This window comes from Caloenas nicobarica, chromosome 8 (assembly GCF_036013445.1).
Source record: "Caloenas nicobarica isolate bCalNic1 chromosome 8, bCalNic1.hap1, whole genome shotgun sequence".
Classification (NCBI taxonomy): domain Eukaryota; kingdom Metazoa; phylum Chordata; class Aves; order Columbiformes; family Columbidae; genus Caloenas; species Caloenas nicobarica.
The window spans coordinates 25,055,758-25,083,435 of record NC_088252.1 but is presented as its reverse complement, the minus strand read 5'-3'; the positions used below and the strand labels follow the sequence as shown (position 1 = coordinate 25,083,435).

At 42.8% G+C, this 27,678-nt stretch overlaps 1 protein-coding gene across 8 annotated transcripts in view; it reads right to left on the bottom strand.

Annotated features, from left to right (window-relative positions):
• The window catches only part of MECOM (MDS1 and EVI1 complex locus), a 338,062-nt gene that overhangs the window by 11,632 nt on the left and 298,752 nt on the right, over nucleotides 1-27,678 (bottom strand). For 3 of the 8 annotated variants that reach the window (XM_065640072.1, XM_065640076.1, XM_065640077.1), the window contains 7 exons: nucleotides 24,130-24,232; nucleotides 21,703-21,919; nucleotides 18,906-19,053; nucleotides 17,733-17,889; nucleotides 10,807-12,169; nucleotides 8,720-8,807; nucleotides 6,292-6,318 (listed from right to left, as the gene is read on the bottom strand). In XM_065640072.1, coding sequence (XP_065496144.1) covers nucleotides 6,292-6,318; nucleotides 8,720-8,807; nucleotides 10,807-12,169; nucleotides 17,733-17,889; nucleotides 18,906-19,053; nucleotides 21,703-21,919; nucleotides 24,130-24,232 — 2,103 coding nt within the window. The remainder of the gene's footprint in view (nucleotides 1-6,291; nucleotides 6,319-8,719; nucleotides 8,808-10,806; nucleotides 12,170-17,732; nucleotides 17,890-18,905; nucleotides 19,054-21,702; nucleotides 21,920-24,129; nucleotides 24,233-27,678) is intronic. The other 5 variants (XM_065640078.1, XM_065640073.1, XM_065640079.1 and 2 more) reach the window with 5 other exon arrangements.

The window sequence follows — 27,678 nt, the reverse complement described above, 5'->3', positions numbered from 1 at the left end:
GACAGGTCCCGTCAATGTCCCAGTCACATCCAAGCATTCAGTCCCGCCTTCTTCCCCATCACAGTCAAAGACCATGAGATAAATCCATAAGAAACCCATGATCTCACCTACAGAACATAAAAACAACACCACAAAAAACCAACACAAGCCCTGTGCAATACCTTGCCTGTAATGAAGGAGGAAATTATATAAAAGACAAGATGCTGAACACTCCTCAGCTGAGCACACCTTGCCAACCATTTCTTCAAAATCCATAAGAGACTGATCCAGCTGTTAGGATTTTTAAAATGTCATTTCTTTGGGAAAAATTGCACTTTTTTAATTTTTAAATTTTATTTTAATGAGCAGAATTGCACATTTGTCACCTGGAATGACTATTCACATGCTGGTTAGCTCTGGCTTCGGCTTGGTTTTGGTTTTTTTTTTTTTTCCCTTTAGCCTGTAGCCTGCCCTCTCATTTCATGCTCAGATTCCTAATGCTGAGTACAAATTGCAATGTACAGGGTACCACTGCCAATTTGCCAAATGTCTTTCATCAAACGCAGTGCAAAAAAAAAAAAAAATCTCAGAGGGAAGTCAAGATACATTTACTTGTCAGGCAACAAATGTGAAAGCATTGCAAGGCAGTAGGGGCTGTAAGCTCTGGGGTTTGATTCATAATCACTCAGCTGCTAAAACATTCTCCACAGATGCAAGTGGACAGCACATTTGTCAATATGAAGGATTTTGACATGTACTGATCACAGGCGTGAGATATGTAATGATGATGCTGCTGGGAGAGGAGGTAATTCTATCTCAGCACCGAGATGTCATTATCAACCCATACAACTCAACATTACCATATATTTCTTTTTATATGACTTCATCTTTTTCTTTAGTCAGAATTGGTTCTTAAAGCTTTTAGAATTGCCTTTCCACTGCCTTTAATTCCTTCTAATTGTTCCCCACGATAATTAATTCATCTATTTTGCAGTTGTGGAAAAGAAATGGTTTAAATGAAAAATGACCTTTGGCCTTCGGGCTGATTAGCAGTGACAAGACAGTGCATGGGTTATGATAGCACATATTTATGGTGAAGAATAATAAGGGCATTGAGAAGTATAATAAATGTTTTATTTATGTATATTTAATATTCAAGTCTGTTTCATTATCTAGTGGTTTTAAATCATTTTTGGATCACCATTTCTCATGCACATGGTCCCCTACAGTAATATATTAAAGCAACTATTTTCCCCTTTACATTTAAAATGGCTTAGTCATGCTTATCGTTTTTAGTTCTTGTTTCCAGGATTTTGCAGAGGAGAAATTGAGACTGATTCTTCTCTAATGTACAGCAATGCAGATCAGCACTACCTCCAACACTGCCTCCAGGATTACATCAGTCCCAAAATAGGTATGAAATCAGCATCTAATCTTAAATCCCTCATGCAGAGGAAACACAAGCACTTCCAATTCTTTTAAAGTATTACTTGCTTTCCAAAAATACGTTTCTCACCATCGGCGTGACTGTTGTGCTTGTTGTTTGGTGGTGTTTTGTTTTTTAAAGGCTGATCCATATAGTTACCTGGTATGATTTATATTTTTCAAGAAATGCAGCAGCAACGACGGGAAGTGCTCGGCCTGCAGCCTTTGCTGATATGAGGTTGTGTCGCTCTGCTGCTCTCAGGATAATTACAGCGGTTACTACCTGCTGGAGAGAGGGCTCACAAGAACCAAAATCGGGGCATTTCCACAAGAACGCCTGGAGCGTGGTGGTGGTCAGGGCCTTCAGGATGCAATTCCCAATTGTGAGACGGGCACTTGAGCGCACGGCCTTGTTACAGCTCATAAAATCCTCCCAGCCCAGACCCACAACAAGCTCTCTATTAATTTCTATGCAGGTAGACAGCCCCTGCTCATCAGTCTACTTGCAAAATATTAACTGAGTAATATGAAATCCAGGGTTTGTCCCACTGAAGACTAACTCAGGCACCGAACCCAAGCGGGAATTATGAACATGTGACACACGCTTTTGGGATGCCGGTGCCCCGTTTTCAAGCAGTGGCCCCAGAGGACATGCAGGAGGGCGGGCAAGGGACAGACCTTCTTCCCGGTGTCCTCTGTCACGCACCAGCAATGAGAGCTGCAAGAGCCTTAATTCGAGGTTGCGTCTCGATTATGGTGTTGATCGGCCATCGGTGGCTGCTGCTCCCATTCATTTGGCTAAACCCTTTTCAAAGCCATTTACATTTTTGTCAAGGAGAGTTTGCCAATTTAATTAGGTGCATATAAAAAGATACTGGCTTTTGTTCCTTCTAAGCCTTTTGCCTGATAATTCAGCTGGGTGTCCCTCTTTTTTTTTTTTTTTTTTTTTTTTTTTTTGTATTGTAAAAACTAATGAATAACCATTTCTCATTCAGGTTCTGCTCACCATTCATGGTCTCATAGAGCTGGGGCACAGCTCCCTTGGGCATTTATTTTCCAAGCTGAAAAAAATCAAAATCTACTTAGTCTCTTTTTGTATGGAAGCTGTTCCCTACCTCTGATCATTGTTGCACTTTTCTGTGTCTTTTCTAATTCTACTATGTCCTTTTGAGAGGGACTTCAGCTGTATTCAAGAGCTGAAGGCAGCATAACATAATGGTGTCTTCAATTGCTTTCTGCTGAGTACTTGGAAGATATTTTCATAAAACTATCAACTTCAAGATCTTTTTTTCTGAATGACATGAGTTTAGAGTCACACTTTCCCCTCAGTATTACTGGGTACTTACTGACATTGAGTTTTATTGCTATTTTAATCCCCTGTGACTCAACTTTCTGTGAATCTTCCATGAAATCTTCATAGTCAGGCTTTGGATTTATCTATTTTCAATAAGCAGTCACAAACTCTGCGCTTTGCCTGGCCACCCTTCTTCCAATGTCATTTATAGACATACGCCAGTTCAGATCCCAGTGACAGCCCTAGGTGGACTCACTGGTAATCTTCAATGATTGTAAAAATCACAAACTTATTCTCACCCTTTTTTTCAAGCTTTTTTCTGGACTAACTATGTGACTTTTCCCTCTTACACTATGAAACTCCCTCTTTCAGCTGATAAACAAATGAAGCAGCTCTTACTCCTTCAAAACACCATTACGGCTGGTTGCAAAAGCAAGAGTTACCTCCAAAAGAGCTGCATTGACCATGGAGGTGGTACTGGTCAGCAATCCACCAAACTCCTGGAGCAGGCTGTTAGCGATAGCATCTGTCCTGGGAGGTTAGGTGGGTGCTCGTGGCCACCTCGTCTCTCCGGCGATGGTCCTTGGGGACCACCAAGGAGGCACGTGTGTGGCTCGAGCTGCTGGGCAGCACTTTTGGGAAGGGTCTGCACCCCAACCAAGTGCCCAGGGGTTGTGGTGATTCCTGAACAGGGCACAGGGGGGAAGGCACAGCTTGACCCCAAGGATGAGATTCGTGTAGTTGCCACATCCGTGAAGAAAGCTCTCTGAGGAGGTAGGAGAACAATAAGATCCTATGGAACACTTCACATACAGCTATTGCTTTATGGACAACTCATGTCTGCTCCTAATCTGAGATCAGTGAATGACAGTATTTTATATAGAACAGTAACTTTTGATTTACATATATGAGTTGTTGACTCTATCTGCGTCCAGATGTCTGGAAAAGGAAGCAGCTTTCCCCCACCTCCCTCCCACTCCCTGAGAGGCTATTAACCTCCGACTGACGCAAATTAATATGCAGTCGCAATTCCCCAGCTCCGACTCAAAAATGCAGACATTACCATAATCGGCTAAAACAAGTATTTATAAACATTTCAATGGGCAAGATATCATCAGCAGGGGCCTTGAATATTTGCCTTAAAATTTATTAACCAACAGAAGAAAAAGTAGCATAAATAAAGCAAGGTTTGTTGTTGCTGCTTTTTAAGAATAACCTGATGATATGAAATAATCTAGAAGACAATGTCATGAATTACATGACCTCATGTCTTACAAACATGACTCCTTCGTTGCTATTATCGCAAAAACAACTGACTTTATGGTCATAACTCATGGGAAAAAAAAAATTGTTCAAATGTTTGCTTTCTATTTTTACTAGTGTTATTTAGAGAAATCTTGAAAACCCAACTACTAGAGCTCAGGATTTCTTCCTCCCCAGTTCAAGTTATAACGCTTTCTCTAAAAACTACAGCTTGTGAATTTGTTGTCTTGAAACTGTGTGCATTTGGACATCCAGCCATGGAACCTGGCTGAGCTATATTCATGTCCAAGAGACCTATCACATATGGCCGAGCTTTATGAAGCGGTAGTGAAAAATTCCTGCTGATCTGCAGTACGGTTCCAGAATAACTCTATTTGTATTAATGCAGTTGGTGGGGATTTATCTGATCTAACAGAATGGATCATGTCCTAAAATAAGCCCAGTAAAAGAAAAGCTTTGTTAATACACTCACCAAATTTCTTTTCATGTATTTGTAAAATTATTTTAATTATTTACAATTATTCCCCATAAAGCTATTGCAAATAAAGTCTGACTATAACTATAGAACCTCTTCATAGCAGCCTTCTCTTGATAGGACCAGAAGAGGATGAAAGAGTCTACAGACTAAATAAATAGCGATCCATTCAAGAGAGAGTGTTGCCCATTGATTTGCACTATAGTGTTCCTGCCAAACAACGAGAATCAATCTAAAATAATCTTGAAATATATGGCACATGCAACTGTGAATTGAGATAGAAAGGCTCGCGTGACATATTCAAATCTCTCAAGATGAAGATTCATCCATGAATCAGCATCCTGCTCCAGGCACTTTCTGTTTTACCTATTTCTGCTGCAGCTGCTCAAGCACTAGCATGGCCAGGAGACATATGCTCACAAGAAAAAGCAGGATGATGGAAACTTGGGGACCAAGCCAACATCAAGGAAAACAGAGAGAAGAAACAGACTGCACTGGGTTTTGCAACTTCCCAAATATGCCCAAGCAGAGCCTCATTTCTGAGAGCAGAGGGTTCAGGGTGCTTGGGCCAAATCACAACATAGTGCTGCCTTTACTGCAAAAATAATGTTTGGCAACCACTTCTTGTGCTCTCCAAGCCTGGCATCTAACCCTACCTCCTATTTGCTGAGCTCAGTCAGCATCTATGAATCCTTCGGTGCCTGCTTAGCTCCTTTCCCCTCAGGATCCTTGTGCATCTTTTGCAACTGCACAAACCATCGTTTTACAGGCAGAAAATGGGATTAAAAGCCAAAGGTGTGTTGCTGCTTTTGGAGCGTGCCAGGGATGGCACGCAGAGGAGAGCAGGGCTAAGCCCCTGCCTGCAGGGGCAGCATCTTTGAGGGCTCCTGCAGCAGCCCCGTACAGAGACCCACGCGGCAAAGAGCCCGTGGAAATCTCCAATCTCATTTTGCAAAATTCTGGCTTCGTCTTGTGAAATGAGTCCACGTCGCACTGCGAGTGCTGAGCGAGAGCGAGCCAGGACCCGAGCCGCAGCCGGCTGGCTCCAGCTCTCCACTCCGAAGCCCGAAGGTTGTGAAAAATCTGGGACAAGTATTTATGGGTTCAGTGCTACAGCTGAGGAGCCAGCAACGCAAGAGCAAAACACCGTGTTATTTGAGTTGCATCTGCAAAAGCAGTTGCTATGGCTTTTTTTTTTGTGAACGATTTAGATGTATTAAGAATAAAATTTTATAAAAATAGAAGAGCAAGCTCAAATATATCCCATAGTACTAAAAGCACAATTCCTTTTCACATAAGGGGGATGACATAAGTATACACACAGGGCAAATTTGACCCAAACGTGGCAATTAAATGGGTGTTTTATTTGTGCTTTAAGTACAGTAATGAGCAATTAAGCTCGAAACTTCAAAGCTATTAAAGAGACTATTTCCCACTGAAGTCAAAGCGAGAGAGAAACATGAAGTGCTCTGAGGCTCTCTGTTTTAATGTCTTGAATGTAGATTAAATATTTACACCTATTGCAATCTAACAAGATTTCAGCCTGAAAATTTCATTGCAATCTCTGAAGGAAAGAGTTTGGAACAATTTCAGTTAAATATAAACAAAGACTGCATTTTGAAACCCTCACTCAGGTAAAGCTCTCATTGCCTTCACCAAATAAAACCAGCAAGATTAGATAGGTAAAAGTAAAGCCAATTTGAAACAAGAGGATATTTATTCACTAAGGCTACAACACTCTGTAGGAAAGTGTGGCATGCTCCGTAATTGAGTAGTAAGTTATCTTTCATATTATATTTTTCTTATGCAATTTATTTCACAATGATTAAAGCAAAAATATAAGCAATGAACTTACCCAAATTCTTTGATCAGGCAATTGGAACTGGTAGCAAAATTGAAACAAAAACAACACATTATTCCTGCATTGGAACCCTCATTGCAATCAATTTACTAATTAAGATTTTATGTAAAGATACTAATTAAAATGTTATTCTGAGTGATTTGTTGCATTGGAGCGTTCTCTCCCTAAATGTGCAATCCTTGTAATGGCAAATCATTGTGAAATACAATTAAATGATCTAATTTTCGTAGCTTTCGAGCCACTGCCACTAGGAGGAATTTTGCCCAGGCAGCGACAGGGTAAGGACTGCAGGGTTTATGTCTTTAATCTCTATTTCAGAAGCCTGTTTTAAAGATCCACCTGCTAGCTGTTGTATTACCCAGTTAAAAAAAAAAAATTAATTCTTGCTTCACCAGATGGCACATTGCAGAAATAAACTCACCTACAGAAACACAAACTTGTAGGACGCAAACAATAATTTTGTTCATATTTCACATAGATAAATCCTGCCAGCAGAAAATGAAAACTTGCAGTGCACTCCACACCTGTACTTTTACAGGGGTGAACAGGACTATAAAGGAAAAACGGCTTTTCTGCAAGCTGGTCCCCAGTCCTCTATAAATACCGAACCAAGTTCTGCCTTTGCAAACAGGAGACTCCTTTCTATTAAAGTCAGCAAGAAAGCAGGTTTTGGCATTTACTTTTTTGACAGGACATGTGATGGCGGTTTAATTTTCTTTTACAATGTATTAAGAATGCATGTTACACTCATGACCTTTGTCTCCATCCATCTCACACCAAGTTAAAGACGTTAACCCCAGCAGCTAGGCAAGCGATAAAACAAAAGCCAGTCTTTACCATGTTTTGTTTTGTTTTGTTTTTTTCTATTGCACAATGAGAAATGTGGAAAAATGGGCAAAAAGGTTTAACAGGTGTATTTTTGTGCTCCCACGCATGTGTTCAGCAACATGGGGGCACAAACAGTTTCCCCTCCTGCCAGAAGGTGCTGAGGTGCTGGCTCTGGCCCACCTCAGCTGGTGACCACCAGACTTGGTGACCACGCTGGGACCTTCCTCAGGCACCAAGAATAGATTTAATCAACTCTCTGTGAAAAACACGAAGGGTGAAATCCCAACGTCCTGCCCGCTAATGGCAAAACACCCAAGATCTCCATTTCACCTGCACACCTACACCACCCTTGCCTAATTCCCATTAACCCTCGTCCAGTTCCCCGTGTACCTCAGAGTCATACAACACTATGCAGAAGTGTATCCAACTCCTTCCCCGTCCACCGCGGCCAAACTCCTAATGGTGCATTTTACCCAAACAGCCTCTTTTCCCACCCACAAACGATGCTACCTCCTGCTGCTATCAGACAAAACCTTCAGAGAGCCCCTCGAGTCCAACTTCACTAAACAACATCGATTTACACCTAGTGAAAAGCTGGCTAAGTAAAATAATATTGTTTCTTCCATCGATACAATACCTAAAATGCCTTCATTTAAATAATTCACAATTAATTTACAGCCCCTTAGCTGCTCTAACAGCATCACTCACTTCATGGAGAGAAACCACTCTCCATGGGGTGCCATTATTAGGATGAAACAGCCTGTAGTCAGCAAGGCATTCAAATTTGCAAATACCACAGAGTTTTTTATTTCAGGCATAAGACTAAACCAAATTTTAGCAAGACCTCCTTAGCAAAGAGGACAAAATGAGGGTGTGGTGCTGTTGAAGAAAAGCAACGTGTAGTTCGCATACAGGTACTTTTTCTATACTACATACACTTTGCAGTTGTTACACCATTTTAGGGACACCGTCCTGCATTTTTGTTATCCAGCAAATTAGCAGCAGGGTTATGGCCTAAGAACAAGCCAGCAGCCCTCTCGTATGGCACGTCTTCAGGTATGGAGGAGCAGGGATCCTACAAAGTTACCGCACACGCTAAAGCCCACAACAGCTACAAAAAAGACATGGAGCGTTTGCTTATGAGACTTCAAAGCATTGGGTGGAAGGTTTTATCTCTTTTCTGGGAGTCCTTAAATATAGAACAACTGGGATGCTCAGCTTTCCTGGCTCAACTTTGAATCTCCATCATCTACTTGTAGTCAATATTGACTACAACGGCCCGGAGCACAGGAGAGTGCTGAGGAAGACACGGGTAGCTGCAAATGTTGGTAGCTACACTAGAGTTGTGGAGGAACACGGTTCTAAAACATACATGTAGTTTGAATCTGGCTTCCTCTATAATCAAAACATGTTGTTTCATCTGCAAAACATCAAGAAGCTCAGAACAATGCTTATGCTTTTCTACCACAATGGTACAGCAAAAACTGTGTGGTTTAGGAAATCCAAAAATGACTAAGACTGCATTCATTTCTCTGCACCTGCTTTGAAGCATCAACAGGCTTGTTTACAACACCAAAATTCCCAAAATACTTACTTGTGGATGAAACAAGAATCCCGGGGAAGGTCTCAAGTATTTCTCTTTTAAAGCTTCCAGTGGGTCAGTTAACTTTCTTTTTTCTACTCTGTAAATGTTAAAATTAGATTTGCTTGTGATGAATCAGTCTCAGATATTAACAATTACACAGCTACTCATGTTTAAAATAGTCAATTATACATCAAGTAATTTGTTTCTCAGAGATAACGGTAAAAGATAAGGAAGTACAGTCAACTCTCCATTCCCGCATGGAACTCATTACTGCAGGTGGGGGCTGCGAATCACCATTAAAGGGAGATTATACCATTTACATAGGAAATAATCCCATTTCAAAAGACCAGTAATAATTATAATAGGAACCAATGACCAACTACAGAGCACTTTCATGAAGAAATAAGGCAATCGAGTGTGCTCTCCACTCCGAGGAGAGGAATTGAAGGCAACAGAAGCGTTGAGCAATGGGTCCCTTCTGGTCTGCCCGTGCGAGACATCGCAGCCACCACCCTGGAAACCTCTCCCGGAGCGGGCTTAGCTGGCCGGGCACAAGCAGGGCGAGGAAGGCCGGCTTGCAGGAACGCACCGAATCCGATGTGCCAGCAACAAAGGCTGCCATCAACTCATGTGGGCATTTAGGCAGCAAAACACAGCACGGACAATTCAGCAGCAGCATGGAAATTCAGGGGTTTTGCTTTTTCCGGTGCTTATGTTTTAAGGTACAGATTCTGTTGTCTGTATGTAGACGTAACTCACAGCAAAAGACGACTTGGTAACAACCGGCCTCATGCTACACTGCCAGAATTTGTACAGATTTCGTTAGTTTGTAATGCAGGACCATAAAACACGGATCATTATTTCCATTGCTTCAGGCATTTAAAATTAATATGACGCAAAGAAAACCTATGGTCTAATACAGATATCAATCTGGCAGGAATAAAACCATTGCAGTAAATAGCATCATATCCTGTTTCTTCATAACGCATAACCGTTGTCTCATACAAGAGCATTGTCCAAAAACTTTGCCCACAGCATTTCTTTTTCAGATAGAGTAATAAATTAACATGATTTACATGGCAGTAGCTTTTTTTTTTTTAATAATAGGCTGTAAAATCAGTCACTTGTATTGCAGACAAATATTTTTATGGCTAATATTTCTCTAAACTAATTTAGATGCCTGACTTTGGTTGGTTACAGATATACAAGCAGAAACGCAAAGGATAAGGAGGGGCCAACATACACAGGACATAGGTGAAATCCAGACCCCAGTGAGCTCCATCTCAGCACTACTGCAAAACACCACGGGCTCAGGATTTTACCACCAATTTTTAAAACCTCAGCTCACTGACAATGTCTCCTTGTGCACCCCCTGAAGCCAACAACAAGGCTCCCATTGATTTCATAAGGTGGATCAGATTAACTAGCCCGTTGGTTGGGCTTTGTAAACACAAAGACACTGCGCCTTCAATCATATTAATGAAATGCCCATTGCTTACATCAGTGCATAAAAAAAAAGGCAGAAATCACTCTCGATTTCCATACTTTTTATACAACTTAGGATAAATTTGCTTCTTTGTTGTACTTATGAGATACTCCTACATAATTCAGGAGGCACTGAAAAGGTGGTGTACAACTGGCAACCGAGTGAGATGCTCTGATTTCCAGGGAAGGCAGAGGGCAGTCAAGGCGAGTGGGAAGCATTTTGGAAGAAAAGGAATTTGGGGTAAACCAGTGATGTCAAATACACCATAACTATAGAAATATTCAATACTGATGCCAATTCATTTCTGAATAAGAGAATATATTCAACACCTGCATGTCAATCTGCGCAGGTTAAACTAATGACTCACTGCAACAAGGACAGTCATGAAGACTTGCTAATTGCAGTGTCACTAGACCCAGAGTTTGCTCCGAGCAGCTTGGATTTGAGGCAGTGTGCACAGCTCAGCACGCAGCCTGGGCCACACCATCCCCAGGTGCTGGGATGTCACCTCCAGGGATGGCGGGACAGAAACAGGGTTGTCCTGCATCTGCAGGCAGGTGGCCCTGGCAGACCCAGCTGCCCGGACCAAGCGATACATATAGTCTGTTACCTGTAAATGGGATCCATAAAGAACGGGGTGGGCCTGGCATGCTGCAAGGAGGACTCCGAAACTTTCCTTTGCTCGAGGTCACCTCCTTTCTTCTCTCCAAAGACATGGTTTTTCCGAGGCTCAGTTTGTTTTATGCCGCTGGCTCGACTTCTGCTGCCCATGCTGAGATCTAGAGGCTGGTCCTGGCTTGCTGCAGAGGGGGCTGCTGGCTTTGAGGGTATGGGAGTGAGTGGCTTCTCCTCCTTACGCTTTATGGTGAGGTCAAAGGGAGACTCAGAGCTTCCCTTTGGGATCTTCTTTATTTCACTGGGTGATTGGGGCTCCACTTTCAAGGGTAACGGTCTCAAGTCTCTATCAGGAAATGGATACATTGATTGAGAGAATGCTGGAAAAAACGGGAGGGGAAACATGGAAGGGTAAGGTAAGGCTCCGACTTTTTTGTCTTGCAGCCCCACAAGTCCTGTTGAACCAAAGTACTTTTCAGCAATAGAAGCAATAGCCTTTATAGAATCATTCACCGCTCCTGACACCGCAGTCTGCTCCTCTAAGGATGGTGAGAAAATGGAATGATTGCTGTGGTCTTTCTTATTATTTATTGAAGCCAGGCTCTGAAGAGAGCTTACTTTGTCTTTGAACATTTTACCATTTTCTTTACATTTCTCTTTCTCACTTTCAATGTCACTTTCCAGATCAGAGCCCGAGGTGGTTTCCAGGTCACTGCCACTGGGGGTACTGACATCGTCAAGGTCAAGGTCACTACTCTCTGACTGGTCACTGAGTTTCTCATGCGGCCTCTCTTCAGAGGACCTCTCTGGTTGAAGCTCCACTGGCTTATTCTCCCCTACTGATGGTTGCTTATTTAGTGCCTTCAAAATATCCTGGGTGGCTGGCAGTATCTGAGGATTTGTCATGAGGGGACTTTGGCTTTTGTTTGTCTGATCTGCGCTCGGTAGTCCTTTAACAGGAGAACCAGTAGGTAGCAAAGGTGGCCTGTGGTACAAGCCTGAAGGAAACAGGCCAGGGAAGCTAAAAGAAAATCCAGGAGCTGTTGGAAAGGTAAGACCAGCAGGATGCCTATTGGCTCCAAAATAGTCAGCAAGGCCCGGATTTGCATGATTCATATTAACCATGGACGTTTTATCCATAGCGGGGGTTCCAGGAAGTGAAATGCCTTGGCCAAAAAATCCTCCTGCTGCAAAATGGTTCTTGCCCTCACAAAATCTCCTGTGTTTATTTAAGGAAGACGTAGTGCTGAACATTTGTCCACAGTCCTTGCACTTGATTTGGGTTCTGCAATCAGCATGCATGCGCTTATGACGACAAAGGTTTGAAAACTGAGTATAGGATTTATGGCAGACCTCACCTGTATGTAAACAACAACAACAACACATCTCAGGCTTTATGGTAATTGCCCCCACCCCCAAAATTTTGCAAATAACACCACTTTTTTACCCACCAAATGTCTATTAGGAAGCCGTAAGGAGAACTCTAGGTGCAGAAATATACAAAAAACTGTTGTAATATTCAAAAGCAAGGCACCCCAGCAGACAAATATCTAAAGTCAGCACCAAAACCCACTCCAACAAACCAGAAAAGGTCTGAAATCACTAAAAGACAAAGTGTGCTTGCTTGCTCTTTGCATTGCACAAACGCTGCATATTTGGTACCTTTAGTCCATATTGCGTCAGCACCCAAAGCCCCACCAAGAGCCGTGTCTCGGTGCTGCAACACCGTACAAACCCGTGCTGCTCCTGAGCGAGCGAGCACTTGTATCTTCAAATGACATCCATTTACGTCACTTTTCACACATGGAAAGTCATTAAAACAAATATTTGCAGGACCAGAGGGGTGACAGACAGAGCAGTCTCACAGAGCTTTCAGTCTGCAAGGCCACAATGATAGGAAAGAGGTGAAGGAGGAGACAACCAGGTATTTCCAAGTGCATACTCTTATCAACACCATTTTTTTCCCCACTTACAATTAAGAAGGTAATTTCATGAAATTCCAGGCTAGATCTTCTAGAGTAACCTCAGTCTGGTACTCCCACATGTTCAAAGCGTTTCCATTCATGTAATGCGTACAGTCCCTATAGGTGTCCGGGATACTGTTAACTCTAAATTCCACATCTTAATAACTTTACTAGGCATAATATCGCTTATTTGTCTCTTGCACATGAAAGAGTACGCAATATTTCAACAACAATTTCCTTCAAGAATGCAGCTGTATTTATTTGCGTGTCTGATGCTCAAAACAGTTTGATGGATTTCCTTTCAAACTCCTCTGGGATGAGAAAAGCTTCAGCCTCACAAAAGAAGAACTTGGAGAAAACCTGAAACCTCAGAGGGGAGGAGATCTAGGAGTTCAAGGACCTGATATCTGACTTGGCAGATATCGGAGCACTGCTTCCAGCAACCACTTCCAGGCGCAGAGGCTGGAAGTGGTCCCGGTGGTGCACAGGGAGACACTATGAAGAGTGAACCACGTCATTGAACCAATGGGATTTTGCAGGTCCCCGATTTTCTGGCTGCAACAAACCTTAGGGAGCAAATTGGGGCAGCAACCAAGTTATAAGTCTGCAAGTTAATATGCACTTTGGAAAAGGATAAAGCTCCCCAGAGCCTTTTTATGTCCCTTTCTGGCATCTTTTGGACGAGCAGGGGCATTGGGCAGGTCCCAAGGCTGTGCTATGTCTTGAGCTTTTCATTACGCTAAAATTTGTCTGTGCCGCTCACTACCTTGTTTCTAACAGTATCAGCTCCAGCCTTGTTTAAAAACAAGGCAGCAACATTATCAGTAAGCAGTGTTATCCCTCTGTAAGAAATCCTTTTTTTCTTAATTTTTTAAATTTTTTTTTTTCCCAGCCAGGAAAAAGCATGTGGCCACGTTATTTTTATTTAATTTGTGTTATATCATAAGCTCTCATCTTTCACACATCAAAGCCACACAACAATACACATTGTGTATTCTGAGGCCTTTTTAACAATCATTTTCATTATTTGAGACAGACTAACATAATTTACAATGGCTCTATTTTGAGCCTGCAAAGGAAACTCCATTGAATGTATCCCATCCTGCACTCTCGGTTCCCATGAACTGCAATCACGTCCTCTAACTTCCACTCGCACCGGGGCCGCACTAACCTTCCTGCTCCTCTAAATCTCTGCCCTTGAGAAACCTGACCACTTGTTGTCGTCTCTTAACTGTTTACCTCTTCAGCAGGCTGCTTCATATCTCGGCAACGATGCTCCTATTGTTCCAGGGCCTGATCCTGCCTGGTGCACCCGTTTTCCCTGTTCACATCCCATTGACATCCCTGGGACAATTGGTGGGGTAAAGAGTGCAGAATTGGGCCCAAACAGAGGAAATTTGCAATGCGGTAATTCAGGAAGAATGTTTGTTGCTGTGTATCTGTTACCGTTCACGCTGGAAATCTTCATTCACAAGGAAAGACAAGAAAGAAAACGGAGCAAATAAAATGAAAAACAAAGAAGAAAAAGGATGGAGGAGAAAGGAAAAAGAGAGACAAGAAGGAAGACAAAAACAGAAAAGAGGAGAGTAGAGGGAGGATGAGGAGAAGAGGAGATAAATTATTCTAGTCCCTTGAAAATGCTTGATTTTTCTCTGAATAAGTACTTTCTGTATCTTTTTTTGGATTTTTTTTTATTTGCCTATTTAACATAGAACTATTTTTTATTTAATATAGGAGTATTTGTCATTTATTTGCTGCAGTATGAAGCTCTGATTTTTCTGCTATTTTCTCCTATTTTTCAGCTAGTTGCAGGCATAAGATTTCTGCTCACACAAAAGAAAGTCACCTCCACACTTCACAGTACAGAATCAGGCCCCTTACCTTCACCGTTGAGGTCTCACACCAAAAGCTCCCCATGCTCCCATCAGGTTAATCACAGAAAACAAAATTAAACTGACTAAAATGGTAACTTGAGTGACGTATCCATAGATTTGCACAAGCTTCATCTTGGATATTATGGGCCAATTCCTTGTGTAAAGCAGGATAACTCTTATCAACACTGATAAGATATATATATGTTATATATATTATGCCTAGCATATAGCAGCAGAGCATCGCATCATATATATGTTTCCAGAAAAACAGTCTCAAAAGCATACGTTATACAGTAGCCTCGCCTTGTAAATTAGAAACAAATCATGTTTTGTGAAGTTTTGATCTTCTGCCAGGTTATGTTGAGGGCTTGCTCCTTATTCACATGACTATTAAATATAAAGCTTCACTTAGGCTTGAAGCAGTGAGCAGGTGAAAAGGGGTGTATTGACACAGATCTGGTCTTCCTAAATTTTGGAAAGTTCTCCCTTAAAGAACATTGATACGTTATTAAATTATTATTCTCCGTTAATATATCGAAAAGTCCACAGAACCAAGAAATATTCTACCCCAGAGAAAAGCAAAAACACTTACAATTAAGAGATTTCCTTACAAACTGTCATGGGAGATACAAATTAATCATTTGACTAAATACATTTTATCTTGGTTTTAAAACTAAATTAAACCAATAATGGCAATACCATTAAAATCTGTAAATATTTATTATTAAAATCTCAATCAAACAATTAACAGTTGTAATGAGGACTTTACCTTTTGGAGCATAAAAGATATTTAAAACTATTTTATGAGATGCTGCTTGCCCAAGGTGGCTCTTGCATTTACCAGGCAGTCTATTCAATCCACAGGCTTCTCAATTTTGGGCCCGGGTCCGAAGCCCTTGCTCCCTGGAGTAATCTTACTCTTGGGGACTGTCACCTGAAGCCTGGGTGTGAAGCACACACCCAGCGCCCCACTGACTTTGGAGGAGATTCTGTGTCTAAATCAATTGCACCACCTTGACCTCCATGGATATTCTCAGGAGCCAGGACTTCTCAGATAAGTTCACGTTATAAGATCTGCCTCTTTTTCATCACATGACTTCTATTTCCAAGTAAAGCTTTGCTTGAACTTTAGTAGATGTGGGGCGGTTATCAGCTTTAATTGCTTCCACATATCAAAGCAACAGAAGCTGGGTTTGATTTCTCCTATTAGACCTTATTACACCCTTTAAATCTCAGAGCCATGCTTTTAAGCAACTAACTTGTAAGGGAAGCTTCCCTGCTTGCAGCTTTTATTGCTCTACAGACTCCAGGTTTAACACAAACTCCCAATCTGGCTCCCAAATTACAAAAATTCGTCTCATGCCTATGCACACTCTGTACCACGATTGTCTCTGGACCCCAAATTAGCCAACAGTTAAGCTGCATATTTTCTACTTATTAAAAAAATTACTGTAAGTACTATTTTGAATATGTTCAGTCTATTATGGCATGTGGTTTCTATTTGGAGAGGCTGGAGATTTTGCGACGGCAGTGAGTAATTACCTTAGTGTTGGTGAGTTTTCACTCGAGCTTGGGCGGCGTACTGTAATAAGAGACAGTTGCCATAAACAGACTGGTACGAGTAAATCATGGTGTGTGGCCTTCTGGTGGAAAACAGATATCTCCTTTAGGTGACCCAACCTCCTTCCCAGCGCTCAGCAAAGCCTACCAAACATGTGTTCTCCAAACCCTTTTGTTCTGCAATTACATGGCTGTTAGTTGTAAGGTTGCTCAATAGGTTTTCATCGCTCACGCCGTACATGTGAAGAATAGCAGTTGCTGTTTTGATTTATCAGAACAAACAGTAACAAAGAGCATTTGACAGATTATTTCATTTATGAGAAGTGCCACTTATAGACTTTGACGTAGGGCATTGCAATGAGACCATCTGAAGACTCCCTACCTAGCCAGAAGTTACTGTGTTCTAATAATTATAATCTTTCAAGTGTAATTACTTAACCTGTAATCAGATGTGAAAATTATTAGTGTTATTTATTATTGGATCTAGTTATACATTTTCTCATCGAAGAAGCCCAAACCAAAATATTATCTAACCAATGGCAGGTATACAGACTTCACACAAATGAGTCTTTCAAGCCAGTATTCCTCCTCTTGAGGAATTATCTTTAGCATACAGCCACCACTTCGGGTGTGGTATTGATATTTTGGTAAATTATTGTTGAGAGCAGCAAAAGATTAAGAAAATTAGCTGACAAGTAGGGGAGGTGGTAACAAGGTGCTTTTCAAGCCATAGCAGGTGCCTGAAAAGACCGTGGCGGAGATTAGCACTACCAAGAACAATATTCCTAAGTATTTTCTGCCTCTGCTTCCCTGGTGAAAGGGAGAGAAAAGACCCTGCCGTACCATGCACCCAGCTTCCCCATCTCCCAGCAGGATCTGGCTCAGCAGTAAACACAACCCGTGGGACTCAGAAAATCCGATTTATAGCCCGGTACAGAGTCAGGCTCACATACGACGCGAGTTTTATTACTGGAGCAGCTGTTGTTGAACTCAATACTTAAACTTGGGACATGCGAAGGAGCCTCAAGGAGGGTGGCAAGCTCCTCCAACTGAAGTACACTGCCTTAAGGTTTATTTTCCAGCTCCAGCAAAAGTCATGACATCTGCTGTAGAAACTCTGTGGCCCAAAATTAACTCCTCAAGCAATGCAGCCTTTGTTGGCTCTGCCAAACTCCCAACATGTCCCGACCACAGTGGCAGCCGCTGCCACCCTCCCCTGCCCACCCTGGCACTGTCACCTCCCCCCTGTGCCAGCACAACCCCTGTCCCATGCAGCAGGGCTGGATCCAGCACAGGGAAAACAGGTACACTTATACAGCACACAGTGTGTCTGAAAAGGAAAATTACATGAAAATAAGGCTTTGCATTGGACTCGTTATCCAGAACTCATTTAATAACTCACAGCCCCCATGAAATCAGTGGGAAATTCAAAGGGAGCACAACGTAACCTCCTGCTTCCAGATTAGGCTGCTTTAAGGCAAAAGAAATAACACTTAACCAAAGACGTTTAGTTGAAGACTTACATATAAAAGGTTTGACACTGCTGTGGATGTGTTTATGCTGTTTGAGGCCTGAAGAAGTGGCAAAGGTTTTGCCACACTCTGGACAAGCGTGAGCACGAGCCCCAACATGCTGGGAACGAATGTGCCTCTGAAGGTTGCTGGGGTCCGTGAAAACCTGCTAGGAAATGAGTACTGATTAACCAAGAAACTTGACTGCGGAAGAAGCCAGTTATTACAAGAGTCTTTTAAAATTCAAGCCTGGGAGCTATTTGGGAGTATTTGAGATTAAAAACCTCACTGATGGGCATCAATGGGAGCTGTGCCTGCAGGATGGGGCCTCAGTTTCCCACAATCAGCCAAGTATTTGCTGGATCTGTTAACCCCTTGGCAGCCACAGCAGCAGATGCGTTTGACCCTGCCATTAGAAATTGTGCGTTTGAGGTCAGGGACTTCACAGAAAATGTGTCACAATGTGGCTGCTTGAACCTCTAGGCATTACTGCAATAGAAATACTTTATAGTGACAACTGAGTTTGTGACAGTGAGAAATCCTGTACACGACACAACCCTAGCACCCAGGGCTTGGTTGCATCTTATGAGTGTCAGCTCAATATAAAATTTCCGCTACTGCAGCAAATCTACTTAAAACCAAGGAAGTCCTCATGCAAAAGGCCCAAGCTTTGGGAATCTGATAAAAAGCAATGCAGAGCACCACATCCTATGTACATAATCTACTCAGCAAACCTGGTGCTGGGAAGTGATAGAGATGCTCTGAGATGAGAGGGCCCATTGCTGTTTCTTATTTTGATTTATATTGCAGTAGTGTCCTGAAGTTTCTGGTCCCAGGGGTTGGCACTCAGCCTAGGGAACCCATCGTTCGGCATCTCCTCGGGGTTTTTTGCCCCTCGGTGACCCTCTTACACCCCACTGGTCCTCACAAGGCACCAAGCCCTGAGCTTGGAGATGCTCAGCATCCTGCATCAGAGCTCATTGCAGACTCCACAGCCATTTCCAAATCCAAAGGGGTAGAAAAATAACATATTGATAAAATAGAAGCGTAAACCCTTGAGAAACCACCTGGAGCATGGCAGAAGCCCTACACCCTCCTGCATCCCAGCCCTGGGTATCACCACTTCCATGCTCCCGTACATCCAGAAGCACAACAAGTGCCAGGCAGCCTACAAATTCACTGTACCTTGGCACAGTTTTCACACTCATAGTGCTTTCCGCTGTCGTGTGACATTTGGTGACGTATCAAGTTGGACTTCCAGTTAAAAGCTTTGGGGCACTGGTCACACTTGTACTCCCTCTCCTCGCTGTGCGACAGCATGTGCTTCTCCAGGCTGTGGAAACAGGAACAGCGCCCAGTGAGGTCAAACACACAGACAGCAGAGCACATAATTACAGCAAAAAAAGCCCCAAAGGCCCAATCCTGACAAACACAAGTCTTTTGAGTACCAGGTTCATCCCAGTCATGAAGCAGAACATCCTCCTCCCTACCAGAATAACACATCCTCTCGTGTTTTGCCACTTGCAAATGCTCCTGGAGATGCTGCTGCCATCACTCCCTAAGGAGATTATTTAATACACCTCTCAGTATTTCACTCTGGTAATTCTTCCCTGCAGTCTGAATTATTTCTGCTTTATGACTTTCCCTCTAAAAACACCTTTGATCCCACCACCTGATATAACTTCACTCCTTTGATGAGAGTTGATTTTTCTTACAGCAGAAGCAGATGAGGATTAACTCCACTAGAGAAGGACAACATCAGCATAAGAAGCCTCTAAATACAGTACACTACAACTGGAGTTATACTTCATTATTATAAATTGTGTTCTATTGCGTAGCTGTTTATTCATTCCTTAGTAGTTTATTCAGTCTATTAGTAGGGTATTCAATCGCCACTTAATTTCTGTTGCACATCTTTGAATTCATTTTTGCCTCTAAATTTTATGGATTCCTGTATTACCATTCATTTGTAGCAAATATATGTTTTTAAACACTTGTATTGCTTGGTCACACACAGGGTCATAACTCACAGTATAGCTCGCGGAAAGATCACTACATAAGGTAAGAGTGGATTCACAGAAAATCCACTGGAAATTGGGATTTTTAGCCTGGGATGTCAAACCGTATGAATATTTCCTCATGCGAAGCTCCCACTGATCTCTGCTGAATTAGTGGACAAAACCTGCTGGGTTTACTGTCTTGTTTGGTTTGTACAGCCCAAATAGCAACCACCATTCTCAGCCACAGGCAATGGAAATGTTTTAACTCAAGGATGCTCTTTACTTCTACCCCTCTTAGACTCTTTCCTTCGGAAGGAAAAAAAAAAGAAAATCTGGCTTCTCCTCCTAATACTTCTGTAACAATCAACTCTCCATCATACCCTGGCAAATAAATTTACCATAAGACCTAAAGAGAATCTTGTCCCTGGCTGTGGCACCATGGGGTACGTGATCTGCCATCAGCACCGGGCAGTCTTGGTCCCCAGATCTCCATCTTCCTGCTCAGCTCTTTCCCCATTTAATTACGCACACCCTCAAGCATGGCTCGTTCAGGCCTTTTGTTTTATATAATCTGGATATAGCACACTTTGGTACTTTTTTTGCTGTGAACTGTCTTTGTGGTGTATTAGCCTTCAATGATTAAAGAGTTCAGAGAATGACTGCATTCTCTCTCATTTTTCACTCTCTCTCACAGTACTGACCATCTATTTATGACAACTCGTTCTTTGTTTTCTGCCCTTTCTCTTCAATATTTAATATTTTAAGCTAAATTTACATTTCCTCAATGATTCCCATATGTTAGATATCGTCCTCTGCTTCATAGGCAGAAAAGAAGTTTAACACCGAATAACTCAAGAGGTGGAAAAATGTTGCAGCCCAGGCTCCTGTCTCACCCACACTGCTACAACCCTTTCGATTTGATCTACCTCCATCAGCCCTTTCAAATCAATCACTCGGACTGAAAATTAGACACGCAGAGCCGCATACTGCTCAGCATCAGCCGGTGAATAAGACCTGGTGTCTTACACAAATTCCCACTCAGTGGGGTTGACCTAGTATATGGGGAGCAATGTTTGGCACACTGTGTTTTAATTTTGGTGGTGTTAATTTGGCAGAAGCGTAAGGATCAGGTCATAACGATACACTAATCTGAGATATCTCAGCACTACTATCAAATGTTGCCTGAGGTCAACCTTCCCTCATCCTGAAAGCATCAAGATGTGAATCTGAAAGGGATGTCCTGCAGAAAATCCTGTACACTCTCAATACCTTCCAGTAATTTTCAAAATTTGTTGTAAACTGCACTGCAATACGTTATTTTAAATAGCCACAGAAAAACACGCAGTGACAGGAAATATATAAATGGTCTTCAGCTTATAGAAGTTGTACTTTCTATTTCCATTCTATGCGTATTTCAGGTACATATGCACATAGGTCTGTTTAAACAGACAGCTATGTATATAAGAAAAAAAATGAACCCCAGTATTTCAAGACAGTATGGCTATAAATACATATTAACATATAGACATATATGTTAACATCTAGAACCCGCCTCTAACTAGCATGGCTTGTTTGCAAAGGCAAAATTGGTAACACCAGTGAACACCACTTGGAGGTGTTCTAAGTTATTTCTACCCAAAATTAAGAGTCCAGACCTTAGCTGATCTGAACTATAACCACTCCTCTGATTTCACTGCAACAAGCCCAATCCATGCCAGCTAAAGGTCTGATTATCGGAAGATCCAGTTCTTAATTCGAGATCCCCACCAAGAACTTCAGGACAAGGATCAAATTTCTGATTTATTGAGACTCCATTGCTTTCTACGCCGTAAAATGCCAACCAGCACAAAAGTCGTATTCGTCTTTGGATTGTATAGAAGGTGAAGGTATCAGATTCTGCCCTTGCTGATGTCCAGCATGATCTGACTGAAGACATTACAGAATTTGCCTCCTTCAATCGTGTTTTAAGCATCTACTCCTACCTTTGTAAGTCTGGGAAGACTTGATCACACTCTTTACACTCCTGGATTTCATGCACATCCCGAAGGTCATTCTCATTCTCAAGCTTTTTCTGGAAATCCTCCTCCACCATGGAGAAGGCAGAATGGGGTGTGCTGCAGGGGAACTTCTGGTGGTCTACAAGCTCAGCCTTGGACTCAAAGAGCTGGTCACAGTCCTCGCAGCGATACTGGCGCTCCTCTGGAAGACAAACAGGTTGGGCATAGGGAAACCACATCAGTTTTCAGTCGTTTTTAGCTACCATCCTATCAAGAGCTCCATGACAGCGTGGTTAAATAAATGGCTATTCAGTGGCAAGGCGAAGAGCCTCAAAAAAACCGAGGATGCCTTAGAACACTTAATAATAATGCTTTAATTCTACAATATCTGACAGTGCAATCCTGCCTGGGTGGCATCCAGTAGGGATCCCTAACATTGGCTTGGTACAAAAGTCAGTGTGTTTATAGCCCATCCTAAATGGCGATATACAGCGTCTGAGGTGGAGATCCAGTGGAAGCTGTCAGTCTTTACCTTTCCAAATAAAGGAAATTGACTTGGACATGAACATCAGCATCTAAAATAGCCCAAAGGATGTTTATTGAGTTTTAAAAAGGCTATAGAGTTTTATTTCTATCAGAGTTATTTTCCAACACACAACCCTGTTCAAAGTAAGCCAGAGACACATGAAGTTGGGTTAATGAAGACAGGCGACCTTGCTTAAAATTCCATAAAATTGGTTACAATGTGTTTCTTGCTAAAAATAAGTGTAAAAGATCACTCAGGTGTCACTTTGGAGTGAATACTGCATGCCATTAATTAGCAATTCCTGCAAAATTAGCTGAAGAAAATCTCCAAAAGCAAACTTGTAGAAGAGCATCCCAGGGTATTTTTTTCTGCTGAATTTTTCTCCTGATGGTCCATACAAGGAGCCAGATGCTCTGGTTTGGTTCCAGTGTTACCTGCCCTGCAGATATAAATACCCAGGGCCTCTGAGTCAGAAAGGCACTGAGGGGTCTGACTGAAATCCAAATGCGTGTCGTTGGTTGCTACTTGAAGGTTGAGTTGATCCAGAGAAAAATCCATCAGGGCTCTGTTGTCTGCTGTCCATGAGCAATACTTTGGCCCAGTCTGCTTCTAGATTAGCCCTGTGAGACATATTCCTGTGCATGACTGCAAAGATTTCCTCTGGTGGCATTTATACAATAGCTACTTGACCATAGCGACTAGGCATGGAAAACACTATGCTTGAAAAGGGGAACATCTTTAGCAATAACCAAACAAAATTACTGCTATGGGAAAAAAAAACCCAACAAAACAAAACAATACTATAAAAACAAATTACAATGAATGAATAATCACCATGGTTTTTTTTAAGAGAACAAAAGATACTGCTCTAAGTGTACAGGTAGCTATAAAAAAACCACAGCCCTGGGCAAACCCCTGTGTACGGTCCCTGAATCCTTGAGAATTTGTAAAATATCCACATTGGCATAAACTGCAACCTCATGGGCATCAAGCAGATATCCCAAATCCGCTCTTGCTGTGGTTGTATAACCCACTCCCTGACGGGCAGTGGAGCAAAAGGAGCTTTTGAGATGGGGGACAGGTCTGTGGTCACCCAATCTGCAAAGAATGAGCAACAGCTCAGGAGTTTCAGAGCCAGAATCCATGTGTTGGATGAGTAATGATTAAGTGTCAGGAGGAACAGCGGCTCGAATGTTCTCACAAGTGACAGCAACATTAACAACATGAGATTTTCTCATTTCAAGAGGGCAGAATAACAGCTGTTTGACTAATTGACAAAAAATAACCTTCAATCAAAGTCCATACATTGTTGTCCTGCAGAAACAGCACAGCCTAGAGATAACAACAGGAACCCTTCTTCTCCTTCTGCAATACCCACAAAAGGATCAAGATTCAATCTCGAAGCCTAACTACCACCCTCAGTTACATCTGCAGACCTCTGTTTCTGCCATGAGGGTTTGAGTAAGTGAGGGTAGAACCTGAACGACATTAGGGGCTGCAAGGATGCAATGCTGAGAAATATCGACTGTGCAAACTAGAGATCGCCAGATTAGCAGGTAGAAAACGCAATGTCAGATAAGTTGCATTCAAATGCAATGTTGAATGAAGCTACACACCAGCATTAGTATCACTTTTTAAAGCAAACCCACCCTTCGGAGGGACTGAAGGAGTCATGATAATATCAGACTAGTTTATTCACTGAATACCTTCAGATAAACAGACAGGCAGAAGTTAGACAAACACAATTGTGGTCCAGCTTTCCTCCCTGGCTAAACTGAAGCCATCCTGGAATTCAAAAGGATTCCTACAGAGGAGAAATCTCCCTATCTTTTTTGCCTAATTTAAATAATGCTTTCTATTAGATTAGACAGTAAGAAGTGGCTAACCATGAATGTCCGGAGCCATTGTTTCAGGCGAATAATCTTCACTCTTCATGAACAGTAAGAGCTCCTCTCCTGGTTCAATATCTGCTACCACTCTGTAGAATATCTGGAAAATAAAAAGAGACAGCAACATGACTACCATAAAAGACAAAGAGGCATAAACCACTGCCAGTGAGTATTACAGGATCGAAACCACATGGCCAGACCCTGCCCCATCGTGGGTGCTGGCTCTTGGTTGCTGGAGAGGTGCTGACTTTGACTATGGCAGGTCTGCTCCTTCCAGCCTCAAAGCCATTGGAGCATTGGGTGCTGTGAAAACCAAAAGGACAATTGCTTTCAACAGCCTCTGCTGCAAAATAGGTTACGTGACGACTGCAAATACCACCAGCAACTTGCATGCTTAGTTATACCAAACCCATGTAGGCATAAAACGCATTCCTGAGGAACCTGCATAGGTGAAATAACTCCTGTGGCACTGGGAAAAGCTACTAAAACTGTCCTGAGAAGATGCTGCTGATTAAACAGTGGGCATCCAACCCCTCCACTTCAATCATCTACACGGTCCAGAAAGCCGCTTATACAAACCAGTGCGCCTGGTTACTCCGTAGCTTCAAACAGGAATCAAAGGAAAAATCAGTCCCAGATGAAGAAAAGCCACCAGCAGCCAAAGCCGCTGGTGGGAACTCTGGTCAGTGGCACCTGGTCCCCCAGTACAGGTGACATCGGGGTCTGTGCTTGTCGTTGGGAAGGAGCCCAGCGGAGAAGCCAGGGGCTGCTCCCTGGATCTGCGCACCCAGAGCAAGCACGTGCCGGCACCGGGAGGCTCTGCCGAAAGGAAATTCCCAAAATCCATGTGGCTGCTTTCTGTCTCAGCAGGAAATGTGAAGAGCACTAAAAAGCTCCACGAAGCAGCTTAAATAAATATTAGTAACTTCCTCAGGCTTTGTTAAACAAAAACACATGACATCTCTGTTTCCTACGCTAAAAAATGATGCATTTGCATTTTCTCGGACTAATGTATTTTTAAAGGTTTCACTTTCAAAATCTTAACTCTCGATACCCATTTCAGGGCAATATGAGAAAGGCAGAAAATCACCTCCACCGTTTAAAGTCAAACAGATGGGTTTGTCACAAGGCAGGTACAGGTATCCAGAGATGAGCGGGTATTTTCCTCACCCGATCACACATGAACCGTCACCCATGGGGTGGCCCCGGCAGCCGAGCACATACCAACGTCCTCCAGGAGGTGGCCGTATAGCCTTATCGTTTCTTTCTGCACATGCAGCCTTTGCCCACAGATCTGGGCTAAATACCTAAAAATAATGAAATAAGTTGCATTTTCCTCGGATATGTTTTCTTTTCTTCACTTTGTCCCAAAACGGCTCCGGAGGAAGGCACACGTGAGCAGTGGTGAAGGCTGCCAGGGCCAGCTCATCCCGCCGCCCCGGCGCTCGCCCCTCTCCAGGCACCAGGAGTGCTGGGAAAACACGTGGGCCACAAGGTATCCGTGCCACAACCCCTTGCTTATGGCAAAATTTCCCCATAGAAGCCAGGAGAAGGAATTTATGGGCAGCTCAATCTGCCCAGGCTGCACCTCCCTCTTCTTTCACACCATCGTCAGCTGGGTCTGCTTGGGCTTGCCATTTTTAGCCCATGTCCAGGGGATTTTGAGTTCCACTGAGTATTTTGGAGGGTGCAAGGAGCCAAAAGAGCCACTGCAGGGTCTCGTGCATGTCTCTTCATGCAGCCGGGTGAATACCTGGTACCACAATCCCCTCCGGAGCGGATGCTGCACCGAAGGACGCAGGGCTGGTGTGTGGGCTTTACTGTGCTGGGGATGCGGCCGGGGCAACGCAACTCATTTGATCAAAGGCTGAAATACATTTAAGTGAAGCCAGCTTTTAACTCCTGCAAATACATCTGGTCAGTGCTGCATCCAGTGAATATTTTTTAAGCTAAATGTATTAAAAACCAGCTTTTTTCTTCCAGAAGTATAACCGTCTCCACACATCCAAAAGCGAAGCTGCAGTCCGATCTGTGGAAGATAAGCCAAGTTGCTGGCTGGCTTGGGGTGGAAATAGTACGTGCAAGACATGTGGCATTGGACACTGACCCAAGAGACTTCTGCAGATCTCCCAGCTATGGCAGCACTCAAATCCCACTTGGGGTGGGAGCAGGATCAGGCCCACCCCTTGGCCTGGTGGGACCTCCATGGACTCAAAGGGGACGGTGCCAAAGCTCCTGCTCTGCCCAGGACCGATCTGCCCGGAACTTGCCTCGGTGCTGCTGGTTTTGTGTCACAGTCGGGTAAACTCAGCTGTTCCTCTGAGGTCAGCAGTGCATCCACACCCAGGAGCAAAGAAAAACCACAGCGAAGCCTTCTCCAGTATTTTTCCTCCTCTGCTCGTGCTGTCCCATCAAAGGTATTTTGACAGACCTTTTCACCTCTCGTCGCAAAGTGAGGACACACGGACTGTACAGTGGCATAAAGAGGGTCTTGTTCACAAAGTGCTGTGCTGGGGTCCATCGCATCTCTTCGGGAAGCCCCAGTACAATGCAGCATCTTTCTTGCAGCTGTGGGACAAATCGCTAACCAGGGTGTAAACTCTGCAGCCAATCGTCCTGTGTTGGTATTTGAAAATATCAGAGATGATTAAGCTGCTCATCAGAAACTACCTGGTCAGCCTCTGTATACCTCAGCGGGCAGACAGATGCGAGTATCCCAAAAAGCTCCATGCTTCAGGTTGAGTGATGTTTCTATATTTTGCATCCTGGAACTGATGCTCTCTGAAGACAAGGTCCAAGTGACAGATTTCCAGCTCTAGCATTTTGACATTGTTATTATTATTAAAATACTAACTTTAATTATTATTAAAAATAGGTTTTAAAAATTTCTGTGTGTACAAAAAAAAACCCGAACTGCACTAATATTTTATACATTAGGTTGCATTCCAGAGAGAATCTAAAACAAAACATGTTGAACTTCAAACCAAACCGATTGCACAGTTAAATTTCATCTGATTTTAATAGCTGCCCTTATTACTTCGAGTGAGAAAAAAGCTTTTCACATTTCCCACTTAAAACATCCTGAAATTACCTTGTTTGAGAAAAACCAAGAAGTTATCTATGTCCCATGGTAATGAACCACATTGCTCGAGTGTTTAAGCCGCAGCAGCCTCCTGAAGGCAGACGGCATGAGGGTCCAGCCAGCCCCCAGATGGGAAAACTCAGAAATTACCCCTCAGGTTCCCTCCTGGCTGCCCTTGCTTTGTAACAAAAATAACCTCTACCGCAGGCAGTAATTTTTGTATTAGGAAAAGGTAATGTAAAATAAATGGACTCTTCTCTTGCAAAGCTTGAAGATTTCTTGGACGCAGCCCTGACTTTACTGTAATTAATGAAAGGTTTTAATTTTCTGACTTTCACCTCTTTAGCCTACCAAGCCCATTTTGTTACCTGACTTTCTTGGGTTAACCTGCACTCACAATGCACAAGCAACTTTTCTGGAGTTCTGCTATGGATCAGCTATTAGAAGTCATTTATTTTTGCACA